At 40.4% G+C, this 20,547-nt stretch overlaps 1 protein-coding gene across 1 annotated transcript in view; it reads left to right on the top strand.

The window, feature by feature from the left end:
- Nucleotides 1-20,547, top strand: part of LOC122816617 (cytochrome P450 2K6-like) — a 353,165-nt gene that overhangs the window by 237,763 nt on the left and 94,855 nt on the right. The window contains exon 7 of the mRNA XM_044089525.1: nt 19,216-19,403. Within this exon, the coding sequence (XP_043945460.1) occupies nt 19,216-19,403 (188 nt within the window). The remainder of the gene's footprint in view (nt 1-19,215; nt 19,404-20,547) is intronic.

The following is a 20,547-nucleotide window of genomic DNA, read 5'->3' as shown; positions in this document are numbered from 1 at the left end:
TAAGGGCAGTTGCTTAAGAGGAGTCCAGCCTATTTTTTCAAGAATATTAAGTAGAATCTGTAAGTTAAGATTTTTCTTATTATGAATTTGATGGAAGTTGATTAGTTTAGTAGGGTTACTGTGATTTCTCAGTAAGTAAGTTCCAAAGTGGTCACTTAAGTGATCTGGGAAACAGCCTGCTATTTGGTAATACTGGGATTTATTAGCTAAGATCCAGTCCAAAATAGATTGTTTATCTGTTTTCTTGTCAATTCTAGTTGTGAGAAATCATTTGAGTGAAACCATGGATGTTTAGGTAGTTATGAGGATTGTCAGTTACATGTCATCCAGTCTGGGTTAAGGTCTCCTGCAATAATGGCTTTTGTGATATTGTGATATTGCAATGAAAAATGAAGATAGTATCAGCAGGAGATGGAAAAGGACAGTGTATCAAATGGCAGTTCAGAAAATGAATGCTGATTCAGAACCTATTGTTATGTTAACTAGGTGAATTAGAATAATATTTAAAAATTCCCCTGAATTAGGGCATTTGTTCCGCTCCTCCTCCCAGTAATTTGAGCTTTGTCCATGATTGCAGGGATTTATTAATTGACTGATTTTTGTTTTACAAGATTACAAAGTCAGAGATGTACACAGACAAATTAACTGTAAGTGCTGGGGCTGTCTATGGAGGAACATGACTACTTGTAAGTGCTGGGGCTATCTGTGGAGGAACATGACTACTTGTAAGTGCTTGGGCTATCTGTGGAGGAACACGACTACTTGTAAGTGCTGGGGCTATCTGTGGAGGAACATGACTACTTGTAAGTGCTGGGGCTATCTGTGGAGGAACATGACTACTTGTAAGTGCTGGGGCTATCTGTGGAGGAACATGACTACTTGTAAGTGCTGGGGCTATCTGTGGAGGAACATGACTACTTGTAAGTGCTGGGGCTATCTGTGGAGGAACATGACTACTTGTAAGTGCTGGGGCTATCTGTGGAGGAACACGACTACTTGTAAGTGCTGGGGCTATCTGTGGAGGAACATGACTACTTGTAAGTGCTGGGGCTATCTGTGGAGGAACATGACTACTTGTAAGTGCTGGGGCTATCTTTGAAGGAACATGACTACTTGTAAGTGCTGGGGCTATCTCTGGAGGAACATGACTACTTGTAAGTGCTGGGGCTATCTGTGGAGGAACATGACTACTTGTGAGTGCTGGGGCTATCTGTGGAGGAACACGACTACTTGCAAGTGCTGAGGCTATCTGTGGAGGAATACAACTACTTGTAAGTGCTGGGGCTATCTGTGGAGGAACATGACTAATTGTAAGTGCTGTGGCTATCTGTGGAGGAACATGACTACTTGTAAGTGATGTGGCTATCTCTGGAGGAACATGACTACTTGTAAGTGCTGGGGTTATCTGTGGAGGAACATGACTACTTGTAAGTGATGTGGCTATCTCTGGAGGAACATGACTACTTGTAAGTGCTGGGGCTATCTGTGGAGGAACATGACTACTTGTAAGTGCTGGGGCTATCTGTGGAGGAACATGACTACTTGTAAGTGATGTGGCTATCTTTGGAGGAACATGACTACTTGTAAGTGCTGGGGCTATCTGTAGAGGAACATGACTACTTGTTGTTCTTTTGCATTATCCTGGCTTTCAGAGTTAAGTGCTATTTGAATGAAGCATCTTGTAATTTAAATGTGGCTGCTGCTTGTGAAGGAAAGCTGAGAAACCTTACCTGGACATTTTCTACCACAACTGGATATCTTAACATTACATGTAAGTGGCTGTAACTGTTGGATGGGGACAGGGGTTGTAGATTTAGGTAATTGCCATTGACTAGGTTTAAATAGTCACTGATATGGCTTTGCAACACTAGTGAGTATTTGTGCAACATAAGATGGAATGCTTTATTAGTATGACCATTATTATTATTATTATTATTATTATTATTATTATTATTATTATTATTATTATTATTTTAATCACAATCAGTTATCTGAGGTGAACATAGTCAGTAAAGTGGCTGTAACTGATGGGTACAGAAGCCATAAGTGACTTACCACTGCGTTTGCTTGATTACTGTTAAACAATAGTCACTGATCTGGCATGATAGGAGTAGTGTTTCACAGTATATTGTATTTGCTGAAATCAGTATAAAACTAGAATTGCTATGCATGTGTGTATGTGTTAGGGTGGCTGGTTTCAGTTTAATGGCAATAAGTTCGTCATAATTTATTTCACCTTCTCTGTATGGTTTTATTCATGTGCTCTGGATTCCTCGAAAGATACAATGCAGCTGAACTGATGATGTCCTTCCATATCACTGTTGCAATATTCTTTATGTAAGGGCCAGTACACTAAAGCCTTTAAATTTTATATGAGCCATATGTCAGATGTATGCTCTCATGTAAGATGTAGTGCATAAAGGTGATGTACGGGCACAATCATTCAGATCTTCTTTGCCGCCAGACTGAATGCCATTGTTGAATTTTGATCCTTTCACCTTGATGGTTACCAAGCCATCTTCAGATAAGTGACTCATTGGGGTTTGTTCTCTACATTTTTCTTTATTGTATTGTACTTTTGCTCATGTCATCCAAGAATGGGAAATGTCAGTGTGGGAGGCAGATTGCCCATAAAGAATGTCACAACCAGTGTTTTTTTTGCTTAGGCAATTCCCACTACCATACTCAGTGCACTATCTGTCAGACATTTGTGTCTAAGACCCTTTGTAATTGCTTATCTTCCTTATCCATATACCCTGAGAACTAGCGACTTAAGCTTTTGACCCAGGGTGCTATGGCAGAATCATCCTTTCCAAAGGGACACCTGTATACCAAGAAGAAGGCCAAAAAAACTAGGCCTGATCTGACTGCTGTCCAGCCTCCCCTGACATCTCTCTAGAAACTAGTGAAGGGCCTGAAGACCATCTAATGCTTGCATTGGATTTCTCTGTTCCAACCCCATCAGAGGTCAGCACTGATCCAACTTCCCTTACGTCCTTGGAAGCTTTTCTGACATCCATTCCAGACATGGGGGGTGGGGGTGGAATCTCAGCTGATTATTTCCATGGGGCTGAGGGGAATTCCTCAGATTCTGGTAAGGGAAGAGATTCTGATAGTGATGTTCCCACACTGGGCCAGTAATCAAGGACCCTGAATCCTCACCACTGACACTGGAGAGGGATGTTCAGTCGGAATGCAAATGGATACACTCAGTATTTCCAGATGCAGCTCTCTCTGCATCGACCACAATTTCTATTAAGAGCACCCAGGGAACACGCTCTTTCTGTGGGTTGGTTCCTCTCTGTATCTGTCCACACCCCCAGTGCTTCATGTCCCTGCTCCAAGTAGCTGACACACTCACTGTTTAAGATTTGATTTGCACACACACACACACACACACACACACACACACACACACACACACACACACACACACACACACACACACACATACACACACACACGAGAAAGGCTGGCACAGATCCACCTGCTGTGCCTCCTTCTGCCCAGATTATAGGGTAGCTATCACTGCCACCAGAACCCTTGACAGCTACTTTAAAGCTCCTACAAGGGTACCCAATTATACTGAGGGAAGTTAATATTAATACAAATGGTAATGTTGACTAAAAAAGCAAGGCTTTCAGGAGTGGCTAGTGTTATCACCAAATAAATATATGCAAATACTCTCAAACTTTAAATATTCTCTAAAAAGACCAGCCGCAATGAAAAATGTAAATATATTTAATAATAAATAATAAAAGAACATGAAAATACTAAATATCTATTTACAGTAAGCACCAGAGATTAACTCACAGGGAATATTAAAATAACACCAATGGAAAGTTTCACACAGTTATAGAAAAACAGTACTTCTAATCTCACTATATTTTACTGACTAATCTAAAAGAATTACTGTTCCCTAGTTAAGTTACTTGCTACCACAAGGCAAGATGATGTGGGTGAGTGGTCATTGTTGTCAAATCCAAGGCAGAATTCAGAATGCTCATTCTGGCTTAGACTTCTCAATATAATATCTAAATATTCTTTCAGAGTTGATTACACAGTGACATCACATCTAGTCATCTGATTCTGTTTCTCACACTCACCAACACTAGAAACTGACAGGATTTTAATACCTATGTGTTACCATGCACACAGATAGAGATTTGCTCAGATCTGAAAGTCCTAAAACCATAAAACCATTTCACTTTCCTACAGGAGCTACCAACTATTCTCTAGCACAGATATTGCATCTCTGGCTCCATTCAAAACTGTGGGATAACATCTCTATGGTTTTACCCATAAAGTAATTTAATTTCAGGAATATGTTGCAAAGTCAGGTGGATTAAGCATAACTTTTTCACTTCCAGTATATGCTGTTGCAATGTATACAATTAATTCAGTTACAATAACACATGTACATTTATTTTCCTTCCAGCAGGGCACACTGTTGATACATTTAACACAAGCAAACCTTGCAAATACATTTTCAGCACAAAGCATCTATACAAATCAGTTTGATATACACATGACATAATTATTTACAAAATTCCAGCTAGCTGTGCTGGCATATGTTACAAATCCACTGCCCTATTTCACCTGGCATGGTTGGCAGTACCTCCTATCATCACACTAACTATGATTATCAAATCTCATTAAAGGTCTGAAACACTGAGAATCTTTTGGGCAGATGTCTCACACAAGAATAAACAAAAACAAAAACAAAAAAAATTACCCCTGTTGTTAAAGATCCCCAATGTGAATGGCTGGAATTTAATAAGGGTTTATTCAATCCTTTAATTGCCTTGAAGCCTCTTCCCTGGTCTTCCACTCCTAATAAGAGGCCTAGGGAATTGGATTCCTCAATGAGGACTTGGACTCTGAGAAGGAATCCCTAGCCTAACTCCTCTTAGATTCCTTCCCCTCTAGACTATGGTTTTGAGGTAGAGGATTTTTTTTGTGCCCAGACTCACTCTTGAAAGAATTATCCTTTGTGGATACTATTAGTTATATGATGGAGTACTTCAAGTGAGTTTGCTCCCAGGTCTCTGACATTCCAAAAAAGATATTTTTAGTTTTTTACAGATGGAGTCTCCTAAGTTATCTGCTGTTTCTCCTGTTTTGGCAGCCCTTTTGGACACCTTTTCTACTGCCTCTGTGGCTTCTGATTTTCATCCCCTGGTTCCTAGAAAACCCGACATGTTCTATAAAGTGCCTGAGGATTGACTCTTTCCCAGGTTGCTTCTGTGGTCTCTGACCTTCCTAATTCTGATGGGAAGGCTTTCCCTTCTTGGATCCACTTCCCGGATTGCCCATCACTCCATAAAATACAGTTGTAATGCTGCTGATGCCTCTTCCAGGGTTGTTGCTTTTGGTTCTGTGATGAGACATTATTCTTGGCTATGTTTGTAGGTTTTACCTGATGATATTATAAACCAAACTTTGCATGCACCTCTGGATAATAAAAATCATTTTGGGACAGCTGTTGCTGACCTATTTAAGTCTCTTCAGGACAAGAGAAAGGCCTTGCAGGAACTCAAACATATTTTTGTCAATCCTTTCCCCAAATTCTGGAAGAATTATTCTTCTACGTCAACCTTTGTTTGCAGACAGACTCACCTACTCCCAAGAGGAAGAAGGAATCTATGTGTATTGATCATCATCAGCAGCAGCAGCCCCATTTTTCCCATTTTCTACATGGGGTCAGGGTATTGTGTTAACTGTCACCATCTCTCTTGATTCAGTGCCTCACTAATTTCTTCTTCAACACTCATGCCTGACTGTTGCAGAACTTCTCTCACACAATCCATCCACCTGTTTGCTGTATGCCCTCATTTCCTCTTACCTTCTTCTTGTCTGTCCCAATCTTCTTTACCAGATTGTCTTCTGCTTTTCTGCACGTGACCAAATGACTGCTCTCTTTAATCTTTTCTGCAATTGGAGCTACTTTGGGTTCTGCTCTTATGTCTTCATTTCTTCATCTGTCCCACAGTGTGCATCCTACCACCCTTCTCAGGCACTTCATTTCCAACACTTCTAGCTTCTTCATCTTTTCTTCCTTTACTGCCCAGGTTTCTGTACCATGCAGTAGTACTGGTTGCAATACTGTTTTGTACACCTTACTTTCCAGTTTCTCTGACATTCTCCTGTCATAGACTACAACTGAGACTTTATGCCAGTTGGCTACAGCGCCTCTGATTCTAGCTTTGATCTCTTCATTTAGACTTTTCTTCTCCTCATCCACCCCTTCCACATACTTGAAGCTATTAACCTGCTCCACTGTCCTCCCGTCTATCTCAATTCTCAACCTCTTCTGATTTTCCCATTTTGCTGTCATTACCACTGTCTTATCTGTGCTTAGTTTCATCCCATGTGCCTTCAGTTTTGCATTCCATCCCCCTATCCTTTGCTGAAGTTCTTGCTCAGAGTCTGACTGTAATGCCGCATCATCTGCATACAGCAACTTTGTTGATCTGTCCCTTCTGACTTGTTTGCTAATGTAGTCCATCACCAATATGAACAGCACTGGGTTCAGAGCTGAACCATGGTGCACACCCACTCCCACTGGGAAACCCTTTGTGAGACCGAACACTGTTCATACTTGAGTCAGTGGGTCCTTGTACATAGCCTGCACTAATTCTAGCAATGTTTCCGGGCCTTCAAACCATCTCAGTACTGAACAAATCAGCTTTCTTGGGGACTTGTCATATGCTTTCTCCAAGTCTAGAAATGCCCAGTTGGACTCTTTCCTCATCCCTAGCTTCTTCTCAACTAACTGTCTCACTGCAAACATTGGGGTCAGTTGTCCTACATCCTGATCTGAATCTGAACTGCTCATCTCCCATCTTACATTCTACTACTCTACATATCCGTTTATCAATCACCCTCTCCAGAACTTTCATACAATGTGTTAGGAGTTTGATGCCTCTATACTGCCCACAATTGTGGATGTCCCTTTGTTCTTGTATACTGGCATGAGTATGCTTATTCTCCAGTCATCTGGGAAACGCCTTTCTCTCCACACTGCTATGAGTACCCCCAGAGCCATTTCCCCACTATCTCACCCAGAATCTTTATCAAATCTGCTGTGACCTCATCTGAGCCTGCTACTTTCCCTGACTTCATTTTCCTTAGTGCTATTCTTATTTCTTCTAGGATATACTCCTCTTCTTCTATCATTGTAGTTTGTGTCTGGGGCAGTACAGCATCTGTGGGGTTTTCTTCATTCAGAAGCTGCTGGAAGTACTCCTTTCATCTGCCTTCGATGCCCTGTGGAATAGTGAGCAGGATGTTGCTGGCATCCCTTATGAAAGGTGTCTAACTATCTTCTTTATCTTTCTATCTTTGCCTTACAACCTGATATAGTTTCTTTGTGCCACCTACTGAGTCACTTTCCAGATGTTGGTAGAGTGCCTCTGATGCCCTGTTCTTTGCAACTGCAGCTCATTTCTTAGCTTCTTTATTAGCCAACTAGTATTCCTTCCTAGCCTGGTCAGTATTTTCTATCTCCCACTTTTTCCTGCACTCCTTCTTTTTTTTGATGACTTCCTGGACTTCTGCATTCTACAACCAGCTTTCCTTACGTACCTTATTTCCATACCTCGCTCAGCCATATATCAGTTCTGTACTCCTCACACATTCTGATTAGAAGCACTGCCATTCTTCTTCAACTCTACCTATTTCCTCCTCTTCATGGGGTGCTAGAGACCTGAGTTATTTCTTGAACTGTTGTACTTTCTGTCCAGTTAACTTCCTGGTCTTCAGCCTGGTCTTTCTTGACCTTAGAGCATTCTCTAACCACTGCTTGCAGCTTATTGTGGCAACCAGTGGTTTATGTTGTATGCTGACTGTTTCACAGGGAATGAATTTGCAAGCATTGATTCTACCCCAGTGCCCTTTCCTTACTAGAAGGAAGTCTACCTGGGTTGCATGTTGACAAATCTGTTATGTGATCTTGTGACTGCCTGTCTTTCTGAACCAGATGTTGGCTACTATCAAGCCATTTGGTAGGAAAAAGTCTAGAATGGCTTCTACTTTATTCCTGTTGCCCCACCCATGTGGACCCAGGCAATTCTTATATCCTGTTCCATCTGTCCATCCCAGTATGTGCATTCAGGTCTCCCATTGTCAACACCAATTCATGTTCTCCTGGTTTATCTAGTAGGTCCTGAAACTGCTGTCTGAATGCACTCTTTTCCTCTCTATCACAAGCTTGCTGTGGAGCATAGGGTGAGATTATGAATACTGACCTATCATTATACTGGAGTCTGATCGCCGTGAGTCTGTCACTAATTCTGATGATATCCCTCACTGCCTTCTGAAGCCACTCTCTCACAACAATTCCCACACCATTTCTAGCCTGTCTTCCTCCTGAGTAGTAGACTTTGTTGCACTGCCCTTTCATCTTGTCTCTTGGATACATAGGATGTCCAGCCTCCTCCATATCATCATGTCATCCACTTCCTAGCTGCATCCTGTCAGTGAACCTACATTAAGTGTAACAATTCTCAGTTCATGTTTGGCAGGTTGACTGATTTTATGTCCTGTTTTCGCTCAACAGAGCAAACTCAAGTAACCCAGGCTGGGCAACAAGACCCGGGGCTGCTGTGCTTTATGGCATACATACACTGGCCAGTAGGGACACATACACCCCTCCCACCATTAACATGGTTCCCCTGGCATAGGTTGGAGTAAGCCAGGTCCTCAACCCACTTATCGCCAGTAACTACCCATGCCCATTTTGGTGACATTAGTCAACATGACCAAATCACCTAGAGCCATATTTTACACTCTAGGTGTATTACTCTTGCTAAATCCACTCAGACTTCTTCCTCTCAGAAGCCTTCCTTTCAGGACAAGCATGCCTCCATTTGACAGTTGGCCTCCTCTTCCCCTCGGCCAGGTTCCCCTGTCTCTCCACCTTTCTCTGTCCCTTCCAAATTGGTATCAGATCACCTTGGACTCTTGAGTACTATCTGTAATTCATCAGTGTTATTTCATGGTTTGGAAATCCCTTCCCCCCTTCTCAGGCATTCCATAGTCACCTTAGGAACAGCTTCCTTATTTTTCAAAGGTTTTGCAGTCCCTTGCTACTTAACCTGTCCCACCCTGCCAATTGGGAATGTTTCTGGTTCCTCAAAAGGAGGGTACCAGGAGACCCATTTTGGATCTTTCTAAGTTAACACCTTTCTCAAAGTCCCTTCTTTCCAAGTGCTGTCTCTTCAGACCTTGTTTCATCTTCTTCATGTTCCCCAAGTCTTCTTGGTTTCCCTAGACCTCAAGGATGCTACCTCCACATCCCCATTTACCCTCTGTTCAGGAAATGTTTATGTATCTCTGTTTTTTCCTCTCATTTTCAGTTCTCTGCTTTACCTTTTGCCTTTTCTACTGCCCCAAGGATATTCATCAAATGCCTTGCTCCAGTCATTGCCTTTTACAAATTTTGAGGGATATATACTTTACCTTTACTTGATGACCTAGTCATTCTGGCTTTTTCAACCAGAAGTCTGTTGCGGGATCTCCACTTTACCATTTGTGTTTTGCAAAGTCTGTTGTTCACCATAAACCTTCCAAGATCATTTTCTTCATAGGGTGCCAGCTTCAGACTCTCCCATGTTGGCTTTTCTTCCTGCTCCAAAGCCTTTGTTTCTGACAGCCTTTTTACAGTCTCTTCTTCCTCTGTCCTCTCTTACAGACAGGGAGTTTCTCCAGGTTCTGGGGTTTATGGCTTCCAATATTCCCATGCTTCCTCTCACCAGACTCCATATGAGGAAGCTACAATGGAACCTCAAATCAGTGTGCTTCAACATTACCTCCCTCTGGAGTCCTCTGTTTCTCTTTTTCCTTGTCTCAGACTTGAGTTTTAGTGGTGGATTCAACAATTCTCTGTCAATCCAGAGCTTCCCTTCCAGACTCCATTTCCATCTCAGGAGCTGTACAATGATGCCTCAGATTTGGGGTGAGGGGCCTCATGTGGCCCTCATAAGGTCCAGGGTCTCTGGCCTCCTCATCAGATGTCAGGTCACATCAAGAAAAAAGAGATGAGAGTTCTGCTTCTAGCCCTGCAAGCTTTTCATCCTCTTTTCCACCCCACATCCCTTACAATCTTCATGGACAATATCACTATTATGTGTATGTTAACAAACAGGGTGGCACACAGTCTTATCTTCTTTGCAGACTAGCTCTTCAGGTCCAGGATCTAGCTATCCAGTGTCAAGTAACTCTTCAGGTAGTTCATATTCCTTCAGAGCAAAATCTAGTGTCAGACTTGATGAGCAGGTCCAGCACACAGGTACACAAATGGATGATTCACATATATGTGTTTCTGGACATTGTCCATTGGTGTGGTATTCCTCAGGTAGATCTTTTTGTCTCCCCTCTGAATAGACAACTTCCTCTTTTCTTTTCCAGAGTACCAAGTCATCTGGCTTGGAAAGTGGGTGCCCTGTATTTTCCTTGGGTGGGAATGTTTCTATGTATCTCTCCCCTTCCTCTGTGGCTTTGAGTTCTGAGGAAAATCAGGAAAGACGCTCCCAAAATCTTGCTGGTAACTTCTTTTTGGCCCAGACAGCATTGCTTCCCCCTTCTTTATCACTTGGACAGGGACAATCACCCCAAATTATCTCAGCAGGTGGAACTTCTCACACAAGACAAGGGATCTCTCATTATGGATGATAGGGTCTTGATTCCTTTTCGGAACCACTTTTCTGAGGGCATGCTCCAGGTTCTTCAGGATGCCAGGAAACCCACTACCAGAAAATCATACATGTCTAAGTGTAAGAGATTTTCTGTCTGGTGCCTCTCTTGCCATCAGGATACCCTTTTGGCGGTTCCTCTGGTTCTTTTTTATTTTTGTGATCTGCTTTTGCAGGTTGGCATATTATTTAATTAAAACTCACCTTTCAGCAATTTTTACTTGTCTGCCTGTAACTCCTCCTCCTCCTTTGGCCTGTTATTTTGAAGTCAAACAATTTCTTAAAAGTGTCCTTCATATTAGGCCTCCAAGAAAGCTTATACCACCTTCTTAGGAGGTTAATTTTGTACTTGAAAAATTGACTGAGGCTCCTTTTGAACCTGCTAGTTTGGTTTTCTTGCAACATTGTACTTGGAAGACTGTTCTGTTAACTCTCACTTCAGCCAAGAAAATGTCTGAATTTCAGGCTGTCATGGCCATTCCTCCATTTTGGTTTTTCACAGAGACAGAGTGTCTCTTTGGACTAATCCTACTTTAATGCCCAAGGTAGTTAATGAGTTATCCCTGAATCAGGCTCCTTCATTTTTTCCTTCTCCACATTATGTTATTGAGAAGGTTCTTCACATGTTAGATCTGCATAGATAGCTCATGTATTATTTGGATAAAATGAAGGCAATTCAGAAGTCTAAACAAAACAGCTTTTTATTTCTTTTCTTCCTAGGACTTTGGATTTGGCTATTTCCAAGCAAATCGTCTCCTCCTGGATTTCTAAAACCATTTCTTTTTGTTATTCCTTTCATGGCAGGTGTCTTTCTTCCTCTGTAAAGGCACATTCTACTATGGTGGTTGCCTATTATCGAGTCGTTTTCAAGGGTTTGGATACCAATTCCATACTTGAGGCTATGACTCGATCCTCTGTACATACCTTCACTAAACCTTATAAATTGGGTGTTGTTTCCGGAGCCAGAGTTGGTTTTGACAGGGATATTTTACATGGGTTTGTTGAGGGCTCTTCTGTGCCTTCCTCCTCCCAGCTTTCTTCTTAGCTGTTGTATTCTCCCATATGCAAAGAATACTGCAAATTATATGAAAAGACATGGTACAGTTGTGTAAAATCTTGCCATAACAGTAAATGTCGTTCTCTTTACTGTTGCATTTGGTCCCTGCCCCCTTCCCCCTCTTTCCTAGCTGTTGTCCCTGCACCCACATTGCCCTCCTAGTTGAGGGTCCTACATGTACTCCTTTGCTCCTGAGGGGTTTTATTTCCTCCTTGGTTAATTCAGTTCTGAATGTTTGCATCTGTACATTAACTTTATGCCTACGTCTTACATGGGGAGCATACTGATGATGTATGGCACCTATAAAATCTAAAGGCTTTGGTTTACTAATCAGACACTGGACTATCCTTCACAGGAGATCCCTTATGTAAAGAATACTGCAATGGCAGCAAACAAGGATACAAAACAGACTCTCTGTTCCTATCATGTCTATTGCAGCAAATTATGGAGAACAGAGTTGGTATTGCTGATTCAAAATGGAATTCCAAAGTTGTTACTTAGTCAGATCTGCTTCATAGATGTGTGATCGCTATAATTCATGAAACATGGCAGAGACAATGCCTGACTTAGTGTAGACAGACCTTGCATTACCATATAGTGCCCTATATGGGACAACAGGGATGCAGGTCTTGTCTAATGGTCTTTTTCCTATGTGTGCTGTGTTCCCTCGGAAGCAAAAAGGGGCATGATGAACTCTCTTTCATAAGACAAACTCATAATTAAAATCCAGACCACAAAGATAGGCAGAAGCACAGTAACGTTGTAATATATCTTCAACAAAATAAATAGAACAGATTTCATGCTGCACAAGAAATGTAATTAGAAATGTATTTAGAAAACATAGACATATAGAGTAAATTATGTAAAATGTTGCAGAATACTAGGCAATCTACTTATCAAAAATCATGTAGCAACTCAGATGCAAAATCAAAAACTATACTCAGATAATAAACATCCAAACTTCTTTTCTTTCCTATTGTCCAACATGAATTTTGCATATGAGACACCAAATAATAGCTGGATGGCCAAAGTATGAAATAGGTCTACCAAGAGGAAGGTTTTACAGACCAGTCCTCTAATATCAGAATATGTGTAGTATTATTCTAGACTTCCTAACATCTTTGCTGATTCAGACCTCAGTCTGTATTAATGAACTGGTAATTGTTTTACTAATAAATTCAAAATTATTGCTGGTAATTTCAACTCTCCACGGATTGACTGGTCTACATCTATATCATCATCCAAACCTACAAATAAGTTAATTGAGTGAACTTTATAGTATGGCCATTTACAAATAGTCAAGGAAAGTACTAGGGTTGATAATATTTTGGATTTGGTGTTGGTAAATAACAAACTGAACATTTTATCTCGTCACACAGAGCTTCATTTGGGGAGTTTTTACCATCTATGTGTATTATTTGAGGATTTTCCCAACACACATTATATGAGGAGGTTACCAGGAAGTTTTATCTCTCCAGTCTTGTAGCAATCAGTACTGAAATACACTTATGGGATTGTGAATCCTGCCTACTTAATTTAACGATACAGAAGAGGTGGATTAAACTATGCTACTTCAATTACAAATTGCTACAATGCTTTGTGCCTACTGGTTATGTTACCAGCGTTATCAATAAGTCTCCAACTTGGTGGAACAGTAGGCTTTCAAATTTTAATTGTAGGAAGAAAAGCTTATGGAGATCCTTTACGTCTCCTCCTACTTTGGATAGTAGGCAAAAATATAATAGAGTAAAAAAAAAGTATTTCTTAAAGTTAGTTAATAAAATGCCATCTTAGTATGAAGTAAAATTGCCTATAAATGCTGACAATCATAAATCATTGTTTAAGCATCAGCACTCTTTTGGGAAAGATGAAACTTTTGGACTCTCCCTAAAAATGGGTGGTAATTTCATTACTGATCTAAGTATCTGGTGAATATTTTTGCTGATGGTTCTTTGATGGCTTGTATAACAGTTTTATTAATCCAAACCCAGTCATCCTCAGTGGTACTTACCCAGTAATATAGGATGTTGATACAAGAATGGCATCATTAAACATCAGATCTAACTAAACATTTTTTTTTTCTGAAGGGAATAGCAGAGACATTATAACCATGTTTAACTTACTTGCTTCAATGGTTTCTAACAGAAGGTTATGTTCCATCCATCTGGAAAGATTGACTAGCCTTACTTGTATACTCTGGAAATGTTTTGAGCGTGCTATGTGTTTGTCACTCAGTCCATGTGTGATTTTAGCTCTGGCATCTACCAACATGGTTTTCTTCCCAGACAGTCCTATATCTTTAATTTAAGTAGTTTTGAGAAGAATATCATAAATTCCATTGACTTGGATTTGGCTGCTGAAGCTGTATACTAAGAGTTTGTAAAAGCATCAGTCTCAGTCCCACATCCAGTTTTATTGACATCATATGTAAGACAAATATGAACCATCACGTGATTAGATGGTTTACCAACTGGTTGCTCAGTTGGAAATGTAAAATTGGATTTAAAAATTAATTTTCAGACTGAAAGTCCATTCTTAAGGTATACCTCAAGGATCTGTTTTGGGTCCCTTACTTTTTCGCTTGTCGATACCAGACTGCCCAACATCAAAAAATGTGTGGTTCAACAAATTTCCTGATGACATTAAAATAGGTTGCATACTCACCTGCACTGAATATAATCATTCTCTTTATAGTAGTTTGGACAGCTAAGTACATGAGTAAGAGACAAGAGGATGAGGTTTAACAACAGTAAGTGTATGGTGATTCACTATGGATCAAATAAACTCACACATTCAAATGCACTGATAACTACATCCTCTCATCCATCAGCATACTTAAGGACTTGGATATACTAGTAGACTTTACAGTGAAATTTGATGAACATATCTAATTGATAATAAAGAAAAGCTACAAACTTAATAAAAACATCTTATGATTTTTTCTGGTAAAAACAAAGACATAGACATCTTGATTAGGGTTTATACATCTATCATTCACCCAGTAATAGAGTATTGTGGCTTTCTGGGGCATTGATGATCTCTCATTTGAATAAGCTCAAAGACATTCAGAAGACCAACACAAGACAGGTAGGATGTCTTTGTAATTTATCCTACTGTGAGGGACTCTAACATCTTTTCCTCATTTCAGTAGATTACGGATTACTCACAGGTGATTTGATTTTAATTCACAAATACCTATATGAAGAAGCTCAGACAGCAGCACTGGCTATTGAGTTTGTAACTTATGGCACCAACACAAGGAATAACAACTTTATGGTTAGTTTACTCACTTTTGGCTCTATTCTGTAAAGCTCTTTCTTGTACCATAGAGCAAGAAGACCTCCCTACTGATACATATAAGATGTATTGCTGATTTGGATACACTTAAAGGAGCTTTAGATTCATGCTTTAAGAATATTATATTTGTATTGGGATTGAAAATAAGACAAACTCTTAAATGGCCTGTATAAGCCTTGAGTTTGTTTATATTATCCTTGGATCACTGAATACATAAACAATGTCAACCAAAGGAAGCTAATATGTATGGCCTTAAAAGACTCTGAAGTGCAGAGTCCATAAATATTCAACACCAGTGCAAATGATTTAAGAGAAACAAACAATAGTTTCAATTCCTCTAATAACTGGTCAGGAAATCACCACAAAAGCACAGTAGACTGAGCACAACAACAAATACTAGACAAGAAACAGGTATCTTACTGTATAGATAACATAAATAGCAAACAAAGCAGGTTAATAGCTGCCAGGCAAAACTCCTAAGCAGATAGCCAAACCTGAGGAGGCCACTCCAATTAAAAAGTAAAAAAGGGTTATAAACTCAAGCAAAGGCATTGAGAGTGGCAAAATTATATGTAAATTAATCATTTTCCATACTATGCATGCTTGGAACACTGTGTAACCTGAAAGTCACTAAATGTGTACATAGAAACATAATTCTTGATAACTGGAAATGCAAGACAAAATAAAGCCAGAAAAGTTTACATAACTGTCCAAAAGCATATCAGGACACCATTCGACCCAGGATTCTGAGTATAAGTGCATTTCTCAATTCATCATTTCTATGCCCCAGAATACAATGCAGTGGCAGAATGCTGTAGCAACTCTAGCAACTGAATAATATAACATTTAAAACAAATGTATAAATAAAAAGAAAGAGTCACTGGGAGAATAAAGTGGTGATATGTGTTACTATAGTCAATAATTTACAAACCGTTACAAATGAGGCTAAATAGAAATAAACATGAGTTTCATCCGTCTATTGGCATTTTTCCTTTCTTTCTATCCCAGTGATATTCACACTTTACCTGCTCACTCCTTGGTACCTTGATTTGACTGGGGTAACAATGTTAGTTTGTTAACCAATACAGCTGCTGAATGTTTAGATACAACTTAATTCTTATCATGTTTGTTTCCAGTAATCCTATTTTATGTATTTTTAAAGTTAGCCCACTGAGCATAACAGAATCCTGATGTCTGCCTGTGCTACTGGTGACTCAGGTTTTACAAGGAGACTGTGCTATAGGAGGACACTAAGGATAATCACAAGGCTTTCTTTAGTTATGTTAGGAACCTGGGTGGTAATTCCCAGATATGCTCAGAATTAGTCCAAAATGACAAAAAATACACTGAACCCACAGACATTGCCAACATCCTAGCTGACAGGTTCAGCGTAAACTTCTCCCCCCCCTCCCCACCAAAAGGGCAAATATCTATCCCAGCAGAGTACTGCCCCCCTGACATCTCAGATGCTCAGGTAAGAGTCGCCCTCTCCAAAGCAAAAAACACAGCATCAATGGGACCAGACGGTGTCCCGGGCTGTCCTACATGAACTCCAAGAAGAGCTAAACCCAAACATAAAACTACTGTTCAATCTCAGCCTTACTACAGGATATGTGCCCAAAGAGTGGCATACAGCAACAGTGGTCCCTCTCCATAAAGGTGGTGCCTCAACGGATCCTGGAAACTATCACCCCATAAGCCTGACTAGCTTGGTCTGCAAAGCTATGGAAAGGATCATCATGGACCTCATAAATAAAGATATTGGGGACCTACAGACACTGGATCCTACCCAGTTCGGCTTTGTTAAGGGCAGATCCTGCCTCTTAAACCTGGTTGATTTCTTTGAAACAGTCACCAAGGCCATTGACGAGGGAAGGTGGTCCACACAGCCTACCTGGACCTCGCAAAAGCCTTCGATACAATACCCCACTCGGGCATTATAGATAAGCTCACCAGCTTAAATATAAACCCCTATGTCACTAGATGGATTGCAAACTGGCTCAAGGACAGAACCCACATGGTTAGAATTGCTGGAGCCATGTCAGACTCCAAACCAGTTACAAGTGGTGTCCCACAAGGCTCAGTCCTGGGACCTCTCTTGTTTGGTATATATTTCTTGGAGGTACAGGCCAACACGGAAGGACTGTGGCTGACCAAGTTCGCAGATGACTGCAAACTGGGCGCCATAATCGACTCTCCAGCCGACACAAGCATCCTCCAAAAGGGCCTCATAGAAACAGACAACTGGTGCCAGAGGCATGGCCTCAAGCTAAATGCCAAAAAATGTATAGTCATCCCCCTTGGCAAAATCAAAGTGCCCACAAATTACCACATAGGTGGTAATCCATTAAGTACAGAAGAAGTAATTAGGGACCTGGGGACCCAAGTTGATAGCTCTCTCTCATTTGACAACCACGTAGCCAAAGTGGTTAGAAAAACATTTTATATAGCCCACCTAATCATGAAGGGATTCACATCTAGATCAGGGGAGGTCATCGTGCCTCTTTACTCATCCCTCATCAGGCCCATAATTGAGTACAATGCCCCTTTTGGGATGTACCTTACCAGACACCTGCAGCAACTGGAAAGACCCCAAAAGTACCTCACCAAGAGGATCAAAGGGCTCAAACAGATGCCATATGCTGCCCGGTTAAAGAAACTCTAGCTCTACTCAGTGGCATACCGCCTGTTCAGAGGTGATCTGTGCCTGACGTATAAAGCCATGTCCAACCTGGAATTAATGGACATGCTGCACCTCAGAAAATCCAAATCCCATCGAGCTACGCGCTTGAGAGACTTGAACCTCAGCACAGAAATAAATAGGGCATGCTGGAGGGACAGATTCATAACTCAGAGGCTCCCTTCACTCTGGAATAAAATCCAAGTCCAGGTTAGGCAGAGTCCCTCATTGACTCTCTTCAAGAGGAATCTTGATGAGTGGATGGGAGATCGTAGGTTTACCTCGGGTATCACTTCTGTGTCACTGTCAGACAGAGGCACAGTATACTAACCTCGAAAAAGGGCATAGCAAAATAAATTTAAAATGGGTGGCGAAAGCCAAACACATTCTGGCTAGGCTTATAAATGCCCTAGGGCAGATAGCCTAGTATGAACCTATGAACCTATGAAGTGTGAAAGGTGAATGTCATGGCCTTAGGTGGATGTACATCTGTTGGAAGGAAACAGGCATGCATTAATGTGCAAATGACATATGGCAAAGCAGCTTATTTATTTAATCGTTAATTAGCTTAAGTGACCGGGTCTACAGACCCTTCCTGGCCACATAGACAAGAATAAGTAAAATTTATAGGGACAGTTTTAGAGTAACAAATAGTTTTGGGATATTGGAGAAAACTAGATTACATGGAGAAAGCCCAATTAGACTTGGGGATAACATGCAAACTCAACAAAGATACTGACCAGAAGTTAGGACGGAACCCTGAAACCTGGATCTGTGATACAGAGCTTACTACTGTATCTCTGTGCTGCTCAATGTACAGAGGTAGAGTCTATCCTTCTGCAGCCCTGTTATCCAGGTGCATGTCACAAGGAATTGAGGGATCTCACAAGGCTGACACATACCTCATGAAAGGGGACCAAGCAAACCAACTAAAGAGTCCTTCCTCAGCTGCAGATCGATTTGCATTAAATCTACAAATATCAGTTCTCACCCTTTGTAATAAAGAGGAGAGCCTTTGACAGAGGGGAGCATTGATCAGCAGTGGGAGTGGCAAAGGTAGGGGAGAGAAACATGGGCACAGACTAGAATAAGACATAAAAAGAAACATATTTTTGTCTGCTTGCTTATTCATGTCATGACAATTTGTATGAAAATGGTAATTATTTCTTGAAGTAACATAGTCTTAGTTTTATAAGGCAAGTTGATTTTAGATGCAAACAGCAATAAAAGTTGGGAGAAGAACAATTCCACTTTGATACAGACATGTAGTATAATAAAAACAGAGCTGCAGGAAATACTGGAAGTATACAATCTGTAAACAAAATTTGTTTAAAATTTGAATTAATTTTTTTAGTTTCTATTGATGTCAGACTTAATATCTGTTCTGTTTGTACTGATGTTATAGTGCAACTAAGTAAAGTCAATCTTTGAAGTAAAATTAGTATTTGATGGACACTTTATGAAACATATATATTTTATCTTAACAGAAAAAGTTCAAGAAGAAATTGATGAAGTTGTTGGAAGTGAACGACTGCCAAAACTTGAAGACAAAGTAAATTTGCCATACTGTGATGCAGTGATCCATGAAACCCAGAGATTTGGCAATATTACCCCACTACCTGTAGGCCGTGCAACAACTTATGATACACATTTTCGAGGTTATTTTATACCTAAGGTATGGGATTATAAGGGCATTGCTGACAATATTTATTTGTTAATATGTGACTTCTTCACATATACTTTGAATATTAAATAGTTGGCTTTGTGATGTGATGTTATAATACTTTTTTTGCAAACCTTCCTCTTCCCCTGTATGCACGGCCTCACAAGTGTGTTTGAAGAAACATAAAGTCACGCATATGAACAAGAGTTTCTCTCCTTAACAATTTATTTGCTTCCCAGTCTATTTATTTTTCAAGCTCCTTGTGCTGTTTTGTTAGGTATTCCATTCCACACTGTCAATCACCCACAGTCAGACAGTTTTCAGTATTTTATCCCCCAGTTTTTCAGCGCTTCTTGTAGACCTGGGATTATAATCAGGTACAGTTACAGGTTTATATTATAGCACACACAAGCAGAGGAAGCGTAATGCTCTACATAATCTGCCTGACTGGTATGATCACCCTATTCTACTTTCTATTACATTCCTCTTACATGCCTCACTCAGTGATTCTGTGCATTTATTCCTGCACTAATCATTTCAGGAGCCCATTCCATTTGTCTACAATATCCTTCATGAAGCAGTATTTCATCATATATAAATATAAGTTTGGCTGTCCTCAGTTTTGTTGTCTTACCTTCTCCTATCCATATGTCCTTCCATTTCAGCACACTTCATCTGCAACTTCCCAGATTATTTTATAAACCAAAATCATGCTTCCTACATTCCTTCTTCCCTGAAGGGGAAAACTGCCTAAGCCTGTTCAGTGTCTATTTTGATAACTTCTGTCTCGTACCTTTGATCATCCTGGCTGTCCTTTGAAAGCCATTAGCTGTTTTGCTTCCTTCTCCATGTATGGCCACCAAAATTAGGGCCACCATGCCAGCTGAGGTCTAACCAGTGAAGTGCAGAACAGAAAGTTGTCCTCTTAGATGAAGTAGTCTTTGTTTAGGTTGTTGTAGACTGTTAGATGACTTTTGCCAAACACGTCTAGCAGTTCACTATCTGAAGTGAGAAAGTAACCTTCCTGGTGGTACAGCATATTCGCAAGACAGAATCCTTTGAATGTCATCATTTCTGGGGGGGTTTCTGTTTATTAACTAGTTTGGTACATTGTCTTTTCCAACAGCTCATGTTTCACTGGAATTAAATAGATAGC

This window comes from Protopterus annectens, chromosome 12.part0 (assembly GCF_019279795.1).
Source record: "Protopterus annectens isolate FY-2018-M chromosome 12.part0, PAN1.0, whole genome shotgun sequence".
Lineage (NCBI taxonomy): Eukaryota > Metazoa > Chordata > Ceratodontiformes > Protopteridae > Protopterus > Protopterus annectens.
This window is presented reverse-complemented; position numbering and strand designations above follow the sequence as displayed.